Source organism: Triplophysa rosa, linkage group LG16, assembly GCF_024868665.1.
Source record: "Triplophysa rosa linkage group LG16, Trosa_1v2, whole genome shotgun sequence".
Classification (NCBI taxonomy): domain Eukaryota; kingdom Metazoa; phylum Chordata; class Actinopteri; order Cypriniformes; family Nemacheilidae; genus Triplophysa; species Triplophysa rosa.
This window is the reverse complement of record NC_079905.1, coordinates 1,218,938-1,239,583: the sequence shown is the minus strand read 5'-3', so window position 1 is coordinate 1,239,583 and position 20,646 is coordinate 1,218,938. Positions and strand designations below refer to the sequence as shown.

The following is a 20,646-nucleotide window of genomic DNA, read 5'->3' as shown; positions in this document are numbered from 1 at the left end:
GTAGTTATTTAAAGATATTTGGAGTCATCTGGAGTTAAAGGGACAGTTCAACCCCGCCCAAAATCCAGCCTCATGTCATTACTTTCTTCTGCAGAACACAAAAGAAGATATTTTGAAGCATGTAAACAACATTGAAGCCCATTGACTTCCATTGTTTGAACAACATGGGGGAATAAACGATGACAGGTTTTTTACTTTTAGGTCAACTTTCTCTTTAAATATGAACGCTTCGTGAATGTCAATGTCGTAAACGCTTGAATGTGATGTTCAAAATAGATGTTCCATTTAATGTCAAGATTATTTTCAACAGACAGACAGACATTCAGCAATATACAATTTTGGACATTTGTAAAGAATATTGCTCTCACATCTAAGCGAGACAACACAGAAGCAACATTACAGGGGAATAAACCAGCAATGCATTTACACACCATGTTTACTTAGAAGATGTAAAAAACGTGACATCATCGATCACTTGAGACTCTTATTTCAAATTTTCCATTGTCGATGAAATAATTACAGGGCACTTTACAAACAGGCAATAAACAGTTAACTTACAGCACATCTGAATGTTTAAATAAACCACACGGACACACACACACATGCACGCACACACACACACACACACACACACGACAGCTAAAGTCTAGCGAGCGGGTTGACGGTTCCTCTGCCAGGCGTTCTGGTCTATACACTGAAACCTGTAGCGCAGAAACTTCACGCGCGGCTTCATGTGGAAGTCAGCAGGTATCTTCCAGTTCCACATTTTCTGCACCTTTCAGAGAGGTCACACATCAGATCAGACGCTCAACATGCACACGGCCCTTACAGAAGACAGAACAAGAACACTCAAGTGTGCCATCTCACAAGCTAAAAACAAGTATCCTTTAAATCTATTTGATCTTCTTCAGTGTAATTTTAAGTATACTGACAGAAAAGTCTCAGTATATTTGGTCTGTAGTCACACTTTTAATGGAGATATACTTAAGATTTAATGAGGTAGTGTACTTGGTAGGCTTGTAGGGTTTACTCTTTTGAGCGGACTATTGAATACTATTTTTCATCTAAACTGTAAATGATAAGTAGCCTATGATGTGAAGTTCACGTAAGCAAAACTTAGAAGATTACTACCAGTATACTTCAAAGTGCACTTTAATATCAGTATTCCTATAAGTTCACTTGTAGTTTAGTTGCAGAACAAGTTCTGCACTCGAAAGTTGACTATTGTTACACTTCAAGTATACTTCAAAGTATGCTTTTATGAACTAAAAAGAGGGCCAATTTTGTCCCAAGTTGTATTCAAATATTACACGTATAAGTATACTTTTATTTATTTAACGTTATTTTATTTCTTTTTAGGCATACTTAATAAAATGAACTTTAAATATACTTGTTTTTGTAAGGGAGCTGACTGATATTAAAGTCCCAGTGAAATTAAAAATGACAATTCTTACTTTTTCATGAAATATTGCAGCGTTTATGTAAATAGCTTATCAATGTGGGTCATTTTCCTTTTCAAATTAATGTACCCTCATGATCTTCAGTTAAAATCTGAAAATGCACTTCCGCCCTGAAATGACTATCCATCTCATATGACATAAACCAGACAGCTTGGCCGGCGCATCCGTTAACTCCTCCCCTTCGACTTCAAAATGATCACAACTTCCAGTTCACAGGTTTTTCTTCCTCCTGGGGCCCGTTTCAGAAAGGAGGTTTAGTGAAAACTCTGAGTATATTAACCCTGAAATGAGGGAAACTCTGGGTTTTCTGTTTCAGAATGGGAGGTATGTCAAACCCGAGAAAGCGGGGTAACTCAAGCCCGTTTCTAAAGGAGAGGTCACTTATACTCAGAGTCAGTAACCATAGTAACTTACTCTGTGAACCTAACCTGGTCGGGAGCAGGTTTTCTTTGGTAAACCCAGAGTTTATTTCCATCTCCTCCCCCTTTTAAAGCGCCAGTGGTGTACCTCATTCATTAATACAGTCATTCATGGCACACATTTTGATCACACACAGACCATCTCAGTGATTTATATGTCATGTGTGCTTTTATAGAGGATTCATGAAGAGGCTGCATTCATTCATTGGGATGTACTTTGATTTCAGGAGAGCAATTTTGTCATTTCCCTGTGCATTTTTATTAAAACTGTACCGTTTTTCTTTACAGTGAATTAAATATATCAAAATATATCTCATCCATCCTTACATCAATAACATCAGCCACCATACGCGTATTACATCAGAGCATAATTTTCTATGGACGATGAGAAATGACTTAATAAAGTGTATAAATAAAGTGCATGAATAAAGAAATTAATAAATACAGACATACACGCAGAAATGAAGCGATAAAGGTAATAAACAAGTAATTTTGACGTGCAGCCATTATAACTGAAATCTGCTCAGAGCAGTGTTAGAAACGGCGATCAGTCTAACTTTGCACGAGAATCTGACGCCCTACAGGTGTCCCATACACCATGACGTCTCATTCGCGTAACTAGAGCACTCATGCCGAGTGAGAACATATTTCTGTAGTTTCATTCATTTAATGATTTGTTTGTTTATTGGTACATTTATCAATTTAAACTTAAGTAATTTTCAGGACATCAGTAAATCGAGCAGAAAGTGTGCCTCACTCTCAAGTGCTTTCTGCCACCATGTTGCTTTTTTGATGCCGTTGCCATGGTGAATCGTAATATCGGAGCTCCATTGATGATGGCTTTTTATAGTCGTGGTGCGTGCACTTAACCCAGGGTAAGCCTACCCAGAGTAAATTGAACTAACTCAAATCAGCTGTTCTGAAACCGAAACCTCAAAAGTTTCTAATTCTAAGTAAACCAACTCTGAGTTCAAGGTTTAACCTCCTTATTCAAACGGGCCCCTGAACATTTAAAGTCCCCGTGAACCGGAAGTTGCGATCGTTTTTACTTCCGTATTTTGACGCATTTCCGAGTGAAATGGAATTTCTAATGAGAAAAATAGTGGGCGTGGCTTTTGTCTTTCTCTGCGATTTAATTGGATGTATAAAACCAGCCGTTGCATTTTGAAACGGAACTGGCAGCAGACTGACAGTTGAGGGGGAGGAGTTAACGGATGCTCCGCCCAAGCAGTCTAACATTCATCATTTAAGATGGATAGTCATTACAGGAAGGAAGTGCATGTTCAGATTTTAACTGAAGATTATAAGGGCACACGAATTTAAAAAAGAGAATGACCCACATTGATCAACTATTTACAATAAACGCTGCAATATTTCATACAAAACAGGTATCGTCATTTTTAATTTCACTGGGACTTTAAGTACGGAGTGAAACACATCTGAAGTGTTTTTTACGGTCGGTGTCTTGATGTTAAAGGTACAGAAGTGAATATTTCAGGTTCACACCCACCTTCAGGACCCTGACCAGATGTGTGGTACTGTTCACCTGCTGATACTGAACAGAACAAGCAAAACAGAGAAAACAGAAGAGCTGTTCAACACCTGATCTCAATCACACATCACATATCTGTCTGCTTCTAGTATTCATTCATTCATTCATTCATTCAGAGGAGGAGTTCTAGTGATGAGACAGTAAACTCTCATGAGGCTTACCAGCTGTCTGTGTCTGTTCCGTAGCACCAGGGTGGCCTGCTAGAAGAAAACACATCACGTTTACATGGAGAAATGATTCTCAACCCTGTCCTGAAGCCTCCTGTCTCCAACACTGAGAACTAATAATGATGTGATGAGATGAATCAGGATGATGGAGACATGGAGAAGAGGCTTCAGGAGAGACATGAGCAACACTGACATAAAACAACTGTCTTCACCGATCTGTGAAATAATGGTTTAGTATAAACTCCATTTCACATCAAACATTTGCTGCGTCCCAATTCGCCTACTTATACTATGCACTAAAACTGTGTACCGTTTTTGTTATGGAAAGGTATATACATTTTAGTGTGTAGCAAAACAATATGCATGCACTGGGACATACTAACAGGAAACGGAAGTGGCCGTTGTTGCCTAGACAACATTGTGGCCATTAAGGGGTGATTCACATTTCGCATCTTTTGCACGTGCATGTTCGTTATTTTAAATGTAGACACACGGCAGTGCAAATAGGGAGCGACGCCGTCGCGATGCACATGCGGTGCGACAAGCCTAGAAAAACGGGAGCGTCGCACCGCATGTGCATCGCGACCGCGTCGCTCCCTACGTGCCTGCCGCGTGTCTTCATCGAGATTAAAATATTTCAGCTTTTCTGCACGCACACCGCATGAGAAAGCAGTGTGGCTCGCGTTTTCCGCGCGGTTTTAGACGCGAAATGTGAATCGCCCCTTACTGTCGCACACATCAAAATACAGCTCTTCTTTCTTGCTGCGTCCCAAATACTGTCCGTCCTAAATAGTATTCGAAAATCAAATTAGTATGTCCCAAATCATAGTATGCTGTAATGAGTATGCTGTAAATTCGAACGGTTGATGTTACCCACAACTCACCGCAAGAGGGTGGAGTTTAGTGACGCTACACTGCATTACTAAAATTAAATAAAAGATGCTTCGCTAAATTAATACATGCAAGTATACAGTAAACATTACAATAAATGAATAAATACTTAAATGCTATGCAGATGCGTTATGAACTTACTTGGACCCCCGTGAGTCCCTTGAGGTTCAGCTGTAGCTAAATAGACATATAAAAAACAGCAAATATGCATTTTTAATGTAATCGTTTGAGTAAAGTGGGCTTTTTATTTGGCTTGTCACCCACCTGTGCCCATGACATCTGTCTGTGAGGAAACTGCAAATGGATCTCCTGTGGCTGAACGTTCATGAAAAGTTTCAAACTGATTTGTTTTGAAGCAATAAACGTACACATACTGTAACTGGTTTGGCTGGGTGTAACCAAATCTCTCTTAGAAAATCAACCATTCATTTCAGAACAAATAAAACCGGAAAAACAACCGTAAAACGATGCTATTTGCAATAAAACTATCATTACGGTGGTACACTCTTATGAGGGAAGCTCACTCACTGTGATTTATTCAAACATAACATACCCTGTAAATCCGTCTGAACCACATCACTATGTGTCTGTGAGACATCTGAAAATCACATAACAATGTTGAAACGAAAATCACTCTTGTTACTTCCGACTGAAATATAATTTGTATTCTCAGTGAAACCCAAAGGTGCTCACCTGTAAATCCAGCGCCAGTCGCGTGCACAGAATCTGCTTTTCAGAAACACACGCCACACATGAAACGTCTGCATGAGTGATAGAATGACATGTGTGTGTGTGCCGATGAGACCCACACTACCTGTGTGTTTTGGAAATCCGTCCGTCACGCCTACATGACCACGGTCTATATAACAGAAAATATAAAGATTTCAGCATTATTTCACTTACACACACTTCATTTTTAATATGCAAATAACTTTATACTCATTTTTCATCTTTTATGTGGTCATTTTGTACTGTGTGCAGGGGCGGATTTAGTGATTTGGGGGCCCTAGGCAAATCCATGTATGGGGGCGCCAACTATGCGCCATTTTACTTTACTGTAAACCTTATCTTTCCTCCTCCTCAAAGCACACAACTTTTTACCGACAGGGGAAAACTAAGCTTAATAAACACAGATACTCATTAATTAAACAAAAATTAAATATTGAATTCCCAAATGAAAAGCATGGAAAAAACATTACATCTGGGATTACTATATACAAAGTGTGCCATCTCTCCGTGTGTTTTTTTGTGGTTTACGACCTTTCATGCATTTAAATGTGACCAAATGTCTGTACTAGTGCGTACAGTATGAATCGTTAGCACTGTACTGACGTTATTATATAATATATTTATAATATATTCATATAATGTGTTTTGAGAGTTTGTTTTAATTGTGTATTTCAATGTGTATTATATTATTTATTTTTTGTGCTTTGAGATGCAGCTATAAAAAATTAAGTTTATTTGTTTATTATTTTATTAAAATTACTAAATTATATACTTTCATAATGTTTTATACAACTACTACTAATAATAATAATGAGAAGAATTTTTGTAAATAGTTGATCAATGTGGGTCATTCTCTTTTAAAATTCGTGTGCCCTCATAATCTTCAATTAAAATCTGAAAAAGCACTTCCGCCCTAGTGACTATCCCTCTTAAATGACGCATGTTAGACGGCTTGGGCGGACAGTTGACTCCTCCCCCTCAACTGTCAGTCTCTGCTCCCAGTTTCATTTCAAAATGCAACGGCTGGTTTATACATCCAATTAAATCGCAGAGAAAGACGAAAGCCACGCCCACTATTTTTCTCATTAGAAATTCCATTTCACTCGGAAATGCGTCAGAATACAGAAGTAAAAATGATCGCAACTTCCGCTTCACGGGGACTTTAAAATGATCATTTTTGGACTCACCCGTTGTGTCTGTTTGAACATGACCATCCGTCGCCAGTTCACCTGCCACACCTGTTTACAGCAACATCTTCATTATTACAGACACGTCACCACAATCACTCAGAGATGTGTGTTTACTCAGATTATAACAAGTCATGGTGTAATTGACCAGAATAAACATCAAAAATAGTACCTGCCAGATCTGTCTGTGCACTCGCACCGGTGACACCGTCCTGACCTTCGAGAAAGAAACATTAAGAGTGTGCATTAAAACAGTCAAAGAATGATGACGAACATCGCCATGACAACCAAGACCATGTGATCATTTAAGACGTCTGATCAATCATTTTTCTTACCAGTGGTGTCAGCGTAAGGACTGAGTGTATGGTCCAGGATGCCAACTGAAAAAATAAAGTTTGTGTCTGAAGTACTGAATTAAAAGATGCTTTATGTCATTCTTCTTTCTGTTTCACTGGCTGAACAAAGTATTTATTCTGCATCCAACTGCTGCCGACTCCGATCATGTCATTTATACGATACGAACCCAAATGTTTCTCAGCAAATCCAGATTATTTTATCTCTAAAATCTTACAAAAGTGAAACTGTTCTCTCTTTGGCCGTTTAATATTGTCTACACTGCAAAAAATGACATTCTTACTAAGTGTTTTTGTCTGTTTTGTAGTACAAATAACTAAACATTCTTAAATCAAGATGCACTGTCTTGACAAGAAAAGTGACCTAAGATGTTTAGTCTCTTTTTAAACTTGAATTAGGTAGTTGAGAAAAAGGTCAAACTAAGTTTATTTTCCTCACCCCATTGGCAGATCTGTTTGCTTGTTTTGACCATAAACTTCCTTAATTCTTACCATTATCATTTTTCATAACACAAGACTTAATATCTTTTCTTGTCAAGTAATTGGATATTGATTTAAGAAGTTTTAGAATTTTTTTTCTAAAAATAAGACAAAAATGCTTAGCAAGAATGTCATTTTTTGCAGTGTACTGCCACAAGAAATATTAAAGCCTTTATATATAATGCATTATAAAGGGTTATTAAAGGGTATGATGCATCATAGTTGTTCATAATGTGTGTTGTAATACATTAAATGTTGTTGTAAAGAATTATAACCAATTTAAAAATGCAACGTGTAACAATGAGTTATAATATGTAATAAGTGTTATAATGTATTAACTGTAGTTACAATTATTCGTGAGACGTTACAATGCATTATAAGGTGCATTAAAAGGCATAATTAATGCATTACAACTACTTTTATAAAGCATTATACATACTGTATATGCATATAAGCACAATCGGCTATAGACAACCCAGCCAAGACACGATACCTAAACACAGAATTATGGGTAACAAATCAATGGACTTTCAGTGACGTCACAAACAGAATGATTTAGTACCAGCTGTGTGATGCGTCTCCATAGCGACAAACTGATGCTCTGTTCCTGTTTAGAGAGAGAGTTGGGAATGGTCATAAATTGGAAAGCATCATTTCCAGGATGGAGTTAGTCTGTCAATAACACGACACTGTGATTCCATCATGGTTTAGTGTGTTTTATAGCTCCTGATGTCAACCCCGACCGCGCTGAGATGATTAACTATGAACATATCCAAACGACAATGTTTTTTTTTGTACCTTTCTGTATGTCAACAACCGGTTTGTGTCGACCGTTTCCTGAAACACAAAGAGTGGCAGACTGTCAAAATGCGTGATGGACGGTAAACGGTCTTCCAACACCGACCCTGCCAATCTTCACAACATCCAGGTCAAAGCAAAAGCAAAGTTGTATTGCACTTTAAAAATATGAAGCATCCGATTTTTTTGCATTGTGACTTCATCGTTTCTGGCAGAGAAAGGTCAGTAGATTGGTTGATCAGGTCTTACCGTTCGTGTCAGGAGCGTCAGCTCCGTTATCCACCCCGCCATCTGAAAAAAACAAACTATGATTTATCTTGCTGTAAAACAGATCAATATGAACTTTTATGCCTGGTTATTACACGGCTCGTTGGAATGCTTGATTCTGATTGGCCAGTCGCAACATTTGCAGGTTCGTTATTCCCAGATAACAACCGCTCAAAAGTAAAAACACACGGTAACCCGGATGCAGCAAATCATTTTGACAAATTAGATATAAATAAATGTCCAACCTGTATAATCCGTGAAGTAATGACCCGGATGTTTTAATGTGTCCGAGATTAATGATGAATCTGAAAAGTTCAGGCTGGATTTAGACTTTCTGTTTACAAACACAAAAAGTTATCCAGAGAGTATGAAGAATGTCATTAGTACCTGTTGTATCTGCCGGTGAACCATTATCAGATCCGCCTGAAAGCGAAAGAGATCATTTATTCATCCTCATGTCATTCCAAACCTGTATCCACTTTCTTTTTTCACCAGAACACAAAAGAAGATATTTTGAAGAATGTCGAACACCAAACAACGCTGAACGCCATTGGCTTCCATTGTATGAACACAAAACCTTTCTCAAAATATCTTCTTTTGTGTTCCACCGAAGACTCGCATGCAGATTCTAAACAACCGTTTTGGGGTGATAAACTCACGGATGGAGTGAGCGAAATCATTCTTCCCGAAGTCAGCAGATGGAGAAGCTGCTCCGGCCGAGTCTGATATTCAAAAGAGATTGTTTGGGATCATTTCGTACAGTCATGTGACGTCAGAAACGTCTCTGGAAGCTCTCTCGTGTCACTCTTGCCAGACATTATTACACGAAGACGCCAGGATTTCTGAGTAAACCACTACTGGGGTAAATTTACAGGACCTAAAGGAGAACAGAGCGGCAGCCAGGAGCTATTACCTGGAGGAACGTCTAGAACCGAACTGCCGCTGGACGGAGGCCCTGGACTGGATCCAGCTGCTGGAGAGGAGAACCAAAAACACATCAGTCATCTTTCAGTAAATGATGAGGTACAGGCTGGCTTATTCTGACGGTGTGACGGGGAAAATCTCTGAGCGCCGTGAGCGTAAATCAAGTGTAGTTAACTAGCGTGAGATCAGCGGAAGGCTACAAACATCAACGGATGAGGTGGACGCTCACCTGTGGAATCCACCTGAAGTGTCATCTGATCTGTTGAGACAGCGTCAGTTACTAGACATGTGGACGGAGGATCTGGAGTGTCTAATAAGTCTAAAAGCGTACCTAACCCGGCCGTATGAGCGTCTGGACCAAAGTCCTCTCCCATTCCACCTGCAGAGAGCAACATTCCCGTTTTACTGAAAAACGATAGTCGGTATTTCTTATACTAACTCATGCGATAAAAGAAACGCTCACCCATTAAACCAACAAGAAAGTCGTGGTTTGACTGGTCTATTGTGCCTACAGTCGTATTGTGATAAAAATGGATTATGTTTTAGTGCTCATGACTGAATTCATGTTGTGCATTAAAAACAATGGGTTCTTTAGGTCCCATTCACATTTCACGTCTTTTCCGCGCGTATATTCGTTAGTTTAAATGTAGACGCGCAGCAGGCGTGCGCAAATAGGGGGCGACGCGGTGCGCATCGCGATGGAAATAGTTCAACTTTTCCGTTCGCGTGTTCTGCACGGCGTTAGACGCGAAATGTTAATCGGGCCTTAAACATATGGTTAATTTTCAGCACAGGTTCATTTAGAACCTAATGGTTGGTTTTGTCCATATACAAAAATGGGTTAAAAACAACAGCATTTCTGTTGAAGTGTATGATTCAGAACTAATATTAAAGGGATATTTCAAATATCTAACTAATAAATAGCATTAAAAAGTCTTTGACAACACAGTATGCAAGTACATTTCCTGAAAAACAGCAAATATGGACATATGAGGTTTCAGAAGGACGGCAACGATGTGCAGATTTAATGCTACAACCTTTACTTTCAATAGTTTAAGGGTGAAACAAAGGTTTTTTACCTGTAATTTCCAAGTGAGGGCTTGTGCCAATTGTATCAAAACCACCTGACAAACACATGAAAGAGCGACACAGTCACGACTACATCTTACATTTATAAATTATACATTCACGTCAGCATATCGCTGCTGTCCTTCTAAAACCTTGCATCTCCATATTTCGTGATGTTTATTTTTGGTCATAAACCATTGTTATTAGTCACCCTTTATGTTTTGCAAATATCTAACCAATAAAAGGTACTAAAAAGCGATTGTCAACTTTGACATCTTTTTGAGTTTTTTCCATTTCAGCGAATTTGGCAATCAGAGGTTTGGGAAGGACAGCGGCGATATTATGGTTCTTCCTTGTTTGTAACATGAGACTGTTTTCACTCATATTTGAAATCACCTGTTCCTTGTATCTGAGACGTGTCCGGCACGAAATGATCCAAGCCTGAATCAAAAATAAAAACAGATGAAAATACAGTTGTGCCATTTTTATAGCACAATTCAGGGCGGACGGCCACAGACGTCCACCTCGACAGATCACTCAAGCACGGTTTTCAAGCAAAACATGTAAAGAGAAGATTTGACATAAGAGTAAAGACAAAAGGTACAGTGGACACTTTCATTTAAAGTCATTAAAGGGATACTTCAGGCACGAAACGAACTCCGGAAAAACAAGCCTCAGGTTCACACGCAGCCGCGGGATAATGGAAGCTAGACATTAACGTCAACAGAGCTCTAAATATGGATAATTCTCTTAAACAAACGCATCGATTCGCTTCAGAAGACCTTTGTTAAGACCTGTGTTGAGCAGTACTTTGATGGATGGATGCACGTTTTGGAGCTTCAAAAAATAGCCCCATTCACTCCCATTCTACAGATTGGAAGAAAAATGATACGTGGTGTTATAACTCCGACTGCATTATTCTTCAAGAAGATAGTCATATTCAGTCAGGATGCCTTGCGGATGAGTAAAACATGGGGAAATTCTTTGTTTCTTGCCTGAAGTATCCCTTTAACTACTGTGGTTTCATGGTAGAATCAATGTCATACGCCTCTAAAATAACATTAGGTTTATTAAAGGTCACACAAAAGTGTAAAGTTAGTCGATTGTTTGCTGACCTGTGAAGCCTGTTTCTCCTCCATTCATTAGGTGTTTATGTCCATTACCTGTGACAGGACAACACTTAAAGCGACTGGAACTCTTATTCTACACGACTGTCTACAGACCATAATACTCACCGTTAGATTCTGTCTCTGGGATTTCTGAATTTAAAAACACAAAATTTCACAATCAGAGTTGCTCGTGTGCTTCAAAAAGAAATGAGTATGCAAATTAGGGCTGTCAAACGATTAATCGCGTCCAGAATAAAAGTCTGTGTTTACATAATGTATGTCTGCGTACTGTGCATATTAATTTAGTATTTATAAACACATACATGTACACACATGTATATATTTAGAAAATGTTTACATGCATTTCTTTATATTTGCCAATAATTATATGTAAATGTTTATTCATATTAAAATGTTATTTTTTGTATATTCATTTTAATAAATGCGTATATTTTTATAAATTCAAAATTAAAATGCACAGTACACAGACATACATTATGTTATCCCAAACTTTTATTCTGGATGCGATTAATCGTGATTAATCGTTTGACAGCTTTAATGTAAATGTAACGTTTCTCACCCGGAGACTCGATCTGAGACGTTTCATGAGCAGAATCACCTTACAAAAGAGAACACAAGTGTGTTGAGATGTCAGACTACAAGAAACCTTCAGAAGAAAGATATTCACGTACCGTTTTCATATCCTTCTGTATGTTCAACTGTGACCTCTGACCCTAAACACACACAAACACACACCGAGCATGTTACTTCTACAGTACATTCATCATTGACATGTTTCCTCTGTGCTGACAGCATCCTTGCACACAAGATGTTTTTATTTTTTGTCTGATATCTGTATACCTGACGGTTGTGATTGGACCTCAGAGGAAACAGCAGCCGAAGCACCTGACGTCTGCCCTGCTGAAGGTCGGCCGATCACGTGACCTGCAGAAATGTGGCCTGATGACCCTTGACCTGATGACACTGTGACATTGACAGACACATGACATCATTACGGCACAAAGACCATTTCATGAAGGTATAAAACAAAAGCTCAAATCAAACACAACGTCTTACCAACAGAAATGGAATGGACGGCCCCATCTGGACCTGAAGCAAATCAGTAAACTTATTACGAGCTGTACATTACTGTATTTCTTTAAAGATCATATATATTAAACACTAGTTTATACAGTATGTGTTTTAAAATGTCATTACCAGGGACTTTAGATGCTAAAGCGTCGTGAGCACCAGTTCCTCCCGCTGATGAAAATGAAGGAAATGATTCTTCATGTTATTAGTATTACATAGTACCGTCACTTTTATTTGATAAAGATCTATTTTAAATATCTATTTCAAGTTTCAAATATTGTATGTTTCAACCAAAACCAGTAATGTGGTACCCGGAGAAGCTATTTCTGATTTAGACCCCTCCTGTCCATTGTTACTTGAACCTGAACGAGAAATAAACACAGCGATTGTGCAGAAAATGAGCTAGGGCAACGAAAAACAAACACGTTCACAGAGCCTGGACACATTACCATGAGAACTTGAGGCAGATGGGCGAGAGTACCCGTCTCTACCGTTACTACCTGAAAAACACACACAAGAATCACTGCCATTGATCTCAAACACAGTCTTAACAACAACAAAAAACATCTCTCAACCTCACGTCATTTCAAACCTGTATGACGTTCTTTCTTCTGAAGAACACAAAAGAAGATATTTCGAAGAATGTTGATAGCCAAACAAAACTGAACTCCATTGACTTCCATTGTACGAACACAAAACCACTGAGACATTTCTCAAAATATCTCCTTTTGTGTTCCACCGAAGGAAAGAATCATATATCGTACATCTCAACACACCTGTGTTTTCTTTTCAAAGGTTTGTGTGTTGCGTGTCATATGTATTGAGCTTTAGAAGCTAAGAAGCTTCAGATCACGTGACTTCTATTGTTTTATTAGTGTGAATCTTCAAAATGCTTCATCATTTCATTTAACGGGACAGTTCACCCAAATATGAAAATTCTGTCATCATTTACTTGACCTTAACCTGCATACATGTTTTTTTTGTGCTGCTAAACACAAAGGAAGATATTTAAAAGAATGTCAGTAACCGAGCAGATCTCATCCTCCATTTACTGCCATCGTAGGGAAAATAAATACTATGGGAGTCAATGCGGGATGAGACCCGTTTGGTTACTGACATTCTTCCAAATATCTTCCCATTTCTAATATGAAATGTCAGTTAATAGTTACCGCTGGATCCCTCTGAAGATGTTGACATGCTGCTCAACGCTGTAATGACAAAAACACTTTTATTTTAGTTTGGCCAGGAAAGAGAAGTTAGTCAGCATCATCTCAAAACCCAACTCTGATGTCACTGTATGGCCCTACTAGTATACTGCGGTACTGTCGAGTATGAACTACACAAGGCGAGCGAGTGTAAGCTTTCTAAAGCGTGACTTGTGTGAACGTTTCTCCGTCGGTAGATCAGGTTGACACTTACAGACTTGGCCGGTTTGTGTAGCACCATTAAGCTTGTGACCTGGGAAATGAGACCAAAGGTTTTTGTCAAAAGATGTATCGGACATTGGGAAAGGTCTGAGAAGTGGCCATTGAGCTTTTAACAAATTCACCTTTCACCACAGAGGCCATGAGACTCTAATGCACTTAGACTTGTTTTGGGGTTATCGAGTAGAGTTTCTTACCGTTTGGGGATTCGCCCGAGACGGAGCTGCCAGGCGAAGGACTCAGACCTTGAAAAAAGAAAGAAAAAGCACCCAGGTCACCAAACATCACCCAGAACGTGCTCTCAATGACCCAAGGCCGCTTTTTCGTGCACCTGCCGTTTCATCTTTCCACGTTTGTTAATATCTCACCCCACATACCTGCTTCCTAAAGCAGATTAGAGACTGACTGACTTCGCTTACAGACGTGCACCCAGTGAACTACTTTCCACTGCCGAGAGATTCAATGTTCTCTGGCTCGGGCTCTAAAGAGGATTAGCTTCACCTTACCCGAGCCTTTGGGTGCTGAAGTGGCCTGCTGTGATCCAGCTCCTTTTGGAAGAGAAAGAGGAAACAGAAACATATTCTTAAGATTGGCAGAGATCACGTCTCACGTGTCAATCAATCTAGTCCGGCCAGGTGGCCCTGCGAGAGGACAAACAGTCTTATTGTTAACAAGTGAAGACAAATGCCAAATATATTTAAGATCATTTCATATTTTATGCACATCTTAGAATTCGTTAGATTTGATTTTATGAGTTGTTTTATATCTCACATTGCAAGCCAGAATAGTGTCATTTTCATCATTTTAATAGATTTATCAATAAAATCTCTCTCTCTCTCTAGTCTTTTTACTTTTATTTTGTTACTTTTATTAATGGGACTTTCATTTGTATTTAGATTTTGTGCCATTTCAATATTTGGCATATTACAAAGATATGAATAAATAAATACCAACACCATGGTAGTAGCATGGTACGTGTTCAAACAAAACTATGATCTGGAAAATAATGCTGTGGCATTTTAATACATAGGGCTGTCAAACGATTAATCGCATCCAGAATAAAAGTCTGTGTTTACATAATACATGTCTGTGTACTGTGCATATTAATTTTGTATTTATAAACACATACATGCATATATTTATGAAAAATATGACATTTATATATCATTTAAAATATTGGAAACATATAAATAAATACTTGTGATATTACCTAAATATATAAACGTGTGTGTTTATAAATACAAAATTAATATGCACAGTGCACAGACAAAACTTTTATTCTGGATGCGATTAATCGTTTGACAGCTCTAATTTATATCCAATAAGTACCACGGTATATATCAAAGTACATTGGTACTATACTGTATAACAAGCTGCATGACCCTGTATAAATACCATGGTATTTTCAGTGTACTTTAAACAATATCATGGTACTTAAATCAAAGTCTTTTCCCCAAAATAATGATGGATACACTCTCACGTGCAAAAAAATACAACTGTACTTTGATAAATACTATAGTAATGCAAGATACTTCAAACAATCTCATTTTAGTGTTAAAGAGACAGTATTACTAAAGCGCTACAGCATGTTTTTGAAGCTTTTATACCAGATGAACTGATCGGACCAGCACTGAATCAATTCTCATATTGTGAAATTCAAGAATTGGTGTGAAACGGTGGTAAGTTGTGAACTTGTCACCCACCCTTCATATGCTGAGCTTTGGAATCGTCATCATCTGTGAAGAAAAGGAAGAATCGATAGAGTTTATAAGAAGTGTTCACACTGAACGCTGGAGAGCTTAGACCTTCTCTGTTTTCTTCTCTCAGCCGATTGTTATCAGAAAAACAGCATTTCAGTGTCTCTCATTTAAAGGCTTTTTATTGCGATGTTTTGCGTTTATGGGTCTATAAAAGTAATTTATGAAGTTAGTAAAGCTTTAAAACGAGAATCGAAGGATTGTTTATCATAGAATTTATGTTTATTGTTTACTCTTCATCATCTCAATACCAAGTGTATTATTGAATCGCTTCTGGATGTGATATTGATGTCCTTGGCTCTGAGCCGGAGGTGGAAGAAATAAAAGACCTTCATCGCTCACCCTCCTCCTCCTCAGAAAGTTCTTCTTCACCTTCTTCAGCTTCAAAGTCATTCTCCTCGGGCTCTTTATCTGTTTTCGGGAAAAAATCGTTCCGGTTGTAGGATTGAAGCTTTGATATTTCCACGGTTAATGGGTGACACGTGCGCGCGGGCGGTGCATGTTAAACATCAGAAGGTGTTGTTAAAGAGTCCTCGGGGAAACGAGGTCATACCTTCAACAGGAGCTGCTGATACAGTAGACGCCAAAAACACCACAGCCACCGAAGCAATGACAAGATTTCTGTGAAAGAAACGAGATAACGCTCCCGAATAAACAAACGCAAACACAGAAAAATAACAACACAATCATTCCCACAATGCATGCATATGTTTTATTACATACATGTTATCGAGTCGCATAAACGTCACAATACTAATAGCACTGAATTTACTTTAAAACGCATCCTCCGGTTGCTTAAAATGGATTATTATTTGTCATTTGACGATATTATTCACGGACAACTCATGATTATTTAAAAACACTTCTTAAACTGTGCACAAACTCTATACACAACCCACATACATATTAAATACATAACAATTGGTTATTAAATAAAGATTTTGTTCTTTCCAACGCCATGCCAAAACCTCCTCCCCTCACTTCACAACCTTCAGAAACAATCAACCTCGTATTGATAATATTGATGAAGTATTGATCAATTCGTACATGTCTTATGAATGATGCATTATTGACTTACCGTGAAAGCATGTTTAGCACAGGTCTATGTGGGAAACTCTGCTGCAGACATAAATCAAGCAGCAAACGTGCGTTTTGAAGTGCTTATGCTTGAGTGGCCACCAAAATACATTTTATACTCTTCCATCCCCCCATCTTTGCAAGGGGCAGGACTTCATGTCTAACCCCGGCCCCTGCCATTCATACGACACCCACCATCCACAAAAACAAAAGCATTTTCAGCCATGAATATGATTCAGTATGCGTTTAGTGCCGCTGTTACACTGATATCGTTTATGTCTGTCGTGCGACTCCTGGTACCCCTCCCTGGCACATCCCATCAGCCCTCGGCCGGGTTGTGGAGCTCTGGAACGGCACAGTAAGGCAGCTCAGCCAGAGGAGGGCACAACACCCGCACAGAGAAGATGAACCACGGGTTAAAATGACTGGAAGCTTCCTCTTGCCTGGAGGAAGTCAATCTGGCCGAAGGTTTTCACATGGTCTTTTATTTTAAAAAATACTGTGACGGTACCATAGCATAATTCTGTCGTGATTTAATCTATCAGGTAGACTACTCTACGATACCATATTCATGTACTACGGTATTCACGTGGTATTTCAAGGGATTTAATAGTGAGGCCCGGGGAGATATTTGTGCAGTTGTTGCATTTAACTTCACCCAAAAAAGAAAATCCTGTCATCATTTACTCGCCTTGGAGTCGTTCCAAATGTGTATAAATGTCTTTGTTCTGATGAACACGGAGAAAGATATTTGGAAGAATGCTTATAACCAGACAGATTTCAAAACCCATTGACTCCCATAGTAGGAAAAAAACAATGGTAGTCAAAAGTGCCCCAGAACTGTTTGCTGTCCTACATTCTTCAAAATATCTTCTTGTGTGTTCAACAGAACAAAATAAACGATAAAGTGATTTTTCCTACTATGGGAGTCAATAGGTGTTGAGATCTCTTTATAAGCATTCTTCCAAATATCTTTCTCTGTGTTCATCAGAACAAAGACATATATACACATTTGGAACAACTCGATTATTATACTAAATGATGACAGAATTCTCTTTTTTGGGTGGAGTATCACTTTAATGCATCACGACAGGAGGTGTTTAATAGAAAATGGATACACTTTCTAACTTTTATGATGATTGTTGGACAAAATTGTTTGGGGAAAAGGCAAACTATAGCATATGTATGTACAAAAATGCATAAAAACTGAGAAAATCCACTGACTGCAGTTTTGCATGTTGCAATATTTAGGGTCTTGATTCATTAAGCTTTGATCGTGACACGTCCTGTGTGTTTTTGACCTCTTTAAATCATTGGCATGAGAACACAGATACTGATAAGTCGCTTTGTAATCTCAGTTCTCACGTGTACCGTAGCAAGAACTGAATACCTGTACATTCATGTACATCTTTTACTTTTCACTTTACGATGTAACTGAGACCAGCAGTCTTAGAAAAACTCATCCCGATGACTTAAAATTGTGTCGTATGTGTGTCGTAGCAAAGCTAATGAACTCTTGCACTAAACAAGTCTTCATTGTTGCATTGTGATATGTGATCCGTGTGTGCGTGTTTTAATTGATCTGTACTGTTATGTTACAAGAATAAAGTGCATTTTCTTAATTACACTCATTTCCATACATCCATTGGATCTTACCACTGTAAAACACGTTTGCACAACGTTTGCTTTATCTACGAAACATCTTACACTATATCTCGGGTTGTTACTTGATGTCCCATTTAACATCAGGGTCCTGAACCACAGGCGCTCTCCAGTTACTGGGAATGAGCACCTGCTGGTGACTATCACAGTAACAGGGCTGAATGAGAAGGCATATAGAAAAGCTGTATTAATACCCATCAGCTGGTCTCGTCGGCAGTCGTGCCAAGATTTCTCTTCTGCAGTTTCACGTCCTGTAGATCCCTCATTCCTGCAGGCCTGGCTGGCCTCAAACAAAAGATCTCTGTTAGGTGCCGAAACCATAGCGTTCCTGGAGCCAAAGCTGGAGATGAGAAGCTTCTGCATCCGTCCAGTTGAGGTTAGACGGTACACGAGCTCTGTCCACCACTGGCGGCGCTGTTTTAAACACATTCACATCTTCATATGAACTTGTCTTTTTCTATCGTTTTAAAATACAAATCGTACTTTGTTTTTGTCGCGCATAAAATGTACTGCAAATAACAATTTGTTCTGTTACATTGAACGCTCGTTTAGTTTTACTTTCTGCTGACAATACTGAAGAATAAAGATTTGTCTTTAATGATCTTATAATCGTTTAACAACTCGCCGAAATAACTGATAGCACAACGGAATATACTAACACGAACTTCTGCGTTTTAATGCAAAATGTTAAATAATTCCTCATTTGTAAGTCGCCGATTAAAACCAGTGTACTAAAAAAATGATCATAAAAAATCTAATATTAAAAACGCCTATTAACTATTAAAACAAAGTTTAAAACAAATTCTGACACCTTTGCCAAACACGATGACCGTGGACTACGGAACGCTTAAAGGGACAAACCTCCGTTTTGTATTTTAACTAGCGCATTTTCGAGTACAGATTCTGCGTCTCTGAAGCTGATTAAATAATGAAAATGATTAATACATATAAAAATAATTGATTGTAATGAATAATGTACATTAATTTGAATAAAAACTATTAATAATAAAAATATATATAATTAATTAATAACGTAAATAATAATTTACGTTGATAGTTTGTAATGTTAAAGTATTTAAATCAAAGTACCCGAATGCCACCAGCCCACCACAGATGTCTGGGCTAAGCCCCACATATTATTATTTACGTTATTAATTAATTATATATATTTTTAATTATTAGTAGTTTTTATTCAAATTAACATACATTATTTATTATAATCAATTATTTTTATATGTATTCATCATTTTCATTATTTTTATCAGCTTCAGAGACGCAGAATCTGTACTCGAAAATGCGCTAGTTAAAATACAAAAAGGAGGTTTGTCCCTTCCTGGATTACTATATAGTTCTTTTCTGCATTTTTAAAAAGGGTTGTTTCTTTTGGGAAAACAACGTTCCTCAGAGACTGAACCAGTGCATGTAGGCCTAGGCGAATTCTACCGTGGTCAATCACAAACCCCACACACATATTCACATAGAGCCCCACATGTTTTCCCATACAGAGTCCTGTTCTCTTCTCATGTTTCTCATCTAAAGTTCTGTTAGGACTTATTGTTTCAGTGGCCACGAGCCACCTCTGATCATCCTGAAGGAGCCATTCTTGTTTGGAAACCCGATCGGTCTGAAATGACTACAGCGCTGGAGGTTCGGGTCTGTAATGAATCACCGTGGGCCCAATCTAATATGTAGCGTAGCGGGACGGAGAAACTCTGTGGACAGGTGCACGTGAAACTTGTAGTTTCCTGTCTGGACATCTCTCATGAAATGTGCCACCGGTATTAAAGAACATCCTAATGGGCATTGCATACATGGATACAGTCCCGATGTAAAAAATGCAATTATTTAAAGGTCTAGTCCACCAAAAATGTATATTATTTAATCATTTACTGACCCTCGTGTCATGACTTTCTTTCTTCTGCAGAACACACAAAAAAACTTTGTTAACCATTGAGACATTTAAGCACATTGTTAATTCTGTGTTTCACAGAAAAACGCAGGTACACTATTCTGTTTAATGAAGATGTCTTTCAAAGCTTTTTAAATGACTGACAAAGCAATAAAAGAGTGAAAGAAACAACAGTGTGCACCGAGCATATCACACACGTGTCAACGGTGTTGAAATCTTGGCCCTCAAAGCAATTTCAATGTGTTCATAAAATGCTTTTTTGTAAAATTGTGTGAATTACAGGTCATAGTCTGGGTCACAATGTGATAATATTGTGTGTTT

At 38.3% G+C, this 20,646-nt stretch overlaps 1 protein-coding gene across 10 annotated transcripts; it reads right to left on the bottom strand.

Annotated features, from left to right (window-relative positions):
* Positions 1–223: 223 nt before the first annotated feature.
* Positions 224–16,828, bottom strand: si:ch211-80h18.1 (uncharacterized protein LOC555593 homolog). 10 transcript variants are annotated; one of them, XM_057353946.1, is made up of 40 exons: positions 16,756–16,828; positions 16,231–16,298; positions 16,020–16,088; positions 15,624–15,656; positions 14,427–14,468; positions 14,118–14,165; positions 13,916–13,954; positions 13,666–13,704; positions 12,946–12,996; positions 12,808–12,858; positions 12,623–12,667; positions 12,482–12,514; positions 12,266–12,388; positions 12,097–12,138; positions 11,985–12,023; positions 11,531–11,554; positions 11,411–11,458; positions 10,692–10,736; positions 10,307–10,351; positions 9,691–9,735; positions 9,559–9,606; positions 9,457–9,486; positions 9,217–9,276; positions 8,963–9,025; positions 8,691–8,726; positions 8,549–8,608; positions 8,286–8,327; positions 8,037–8,075; positions 7,801–7,845; positions 6,741–6,785; positions 6,578–6,622; positions 6,406–6,456; positions 5,304–5,348; positions 5,183–5,218; positions 5,043–5,087; positions 4,754–4,804; positions 4,631–4,666; positions 3,593–3,631; positions 3,390–3,434; positions 224–775 (listed from the first exon to the last, which is right to left on the bottom strand). In XM_057353946.1, exons 1-40 carry the CDS (start codon positions 16,764–16,766, stop codon positions 741–743), a joined length of 1,836 nt encoding a protein of 611 aa, XP_057209929.1. In that variant the 5' UTR covers positions 16,767–16,828; the 3' UTR covers positions 224–740. The 10 variants fall into 10 exon arrangements, with proteins under 10 accessions (XP_057209929.1, XP_057209932.1, XP_057209930.1 ...); XM_057353949.1 differs by having other exon boundaries at positions 3,593–3,628; XM_057353947.1 differs by having other exon boundaries at positions 5,183–5,215.
* Between the last annotated feature and the right edge of the window lie 3,818 nt (positions 16,829–20,646).

Bases quoted from the DNA above. Each gene is read 5' to 3' on its own strand.
- si:ch211-80h18.1 (XM_057353946.1), bottom strand. The intron at 6,457-6,577 runs GTACTATTTTTG...TGCTGTAAACAG, and splicing joins TGCACAGACAGATCTGGCAG to GTGTGGCAGGTGAACTGGCG. The intron at 4,667-4,753 runs GTGGGTGACAAG...ATGTCTATTTAG, and splicing joins GACAGATGTCATGGGCACAG to CTACAGCTGAACCTCAAGGG.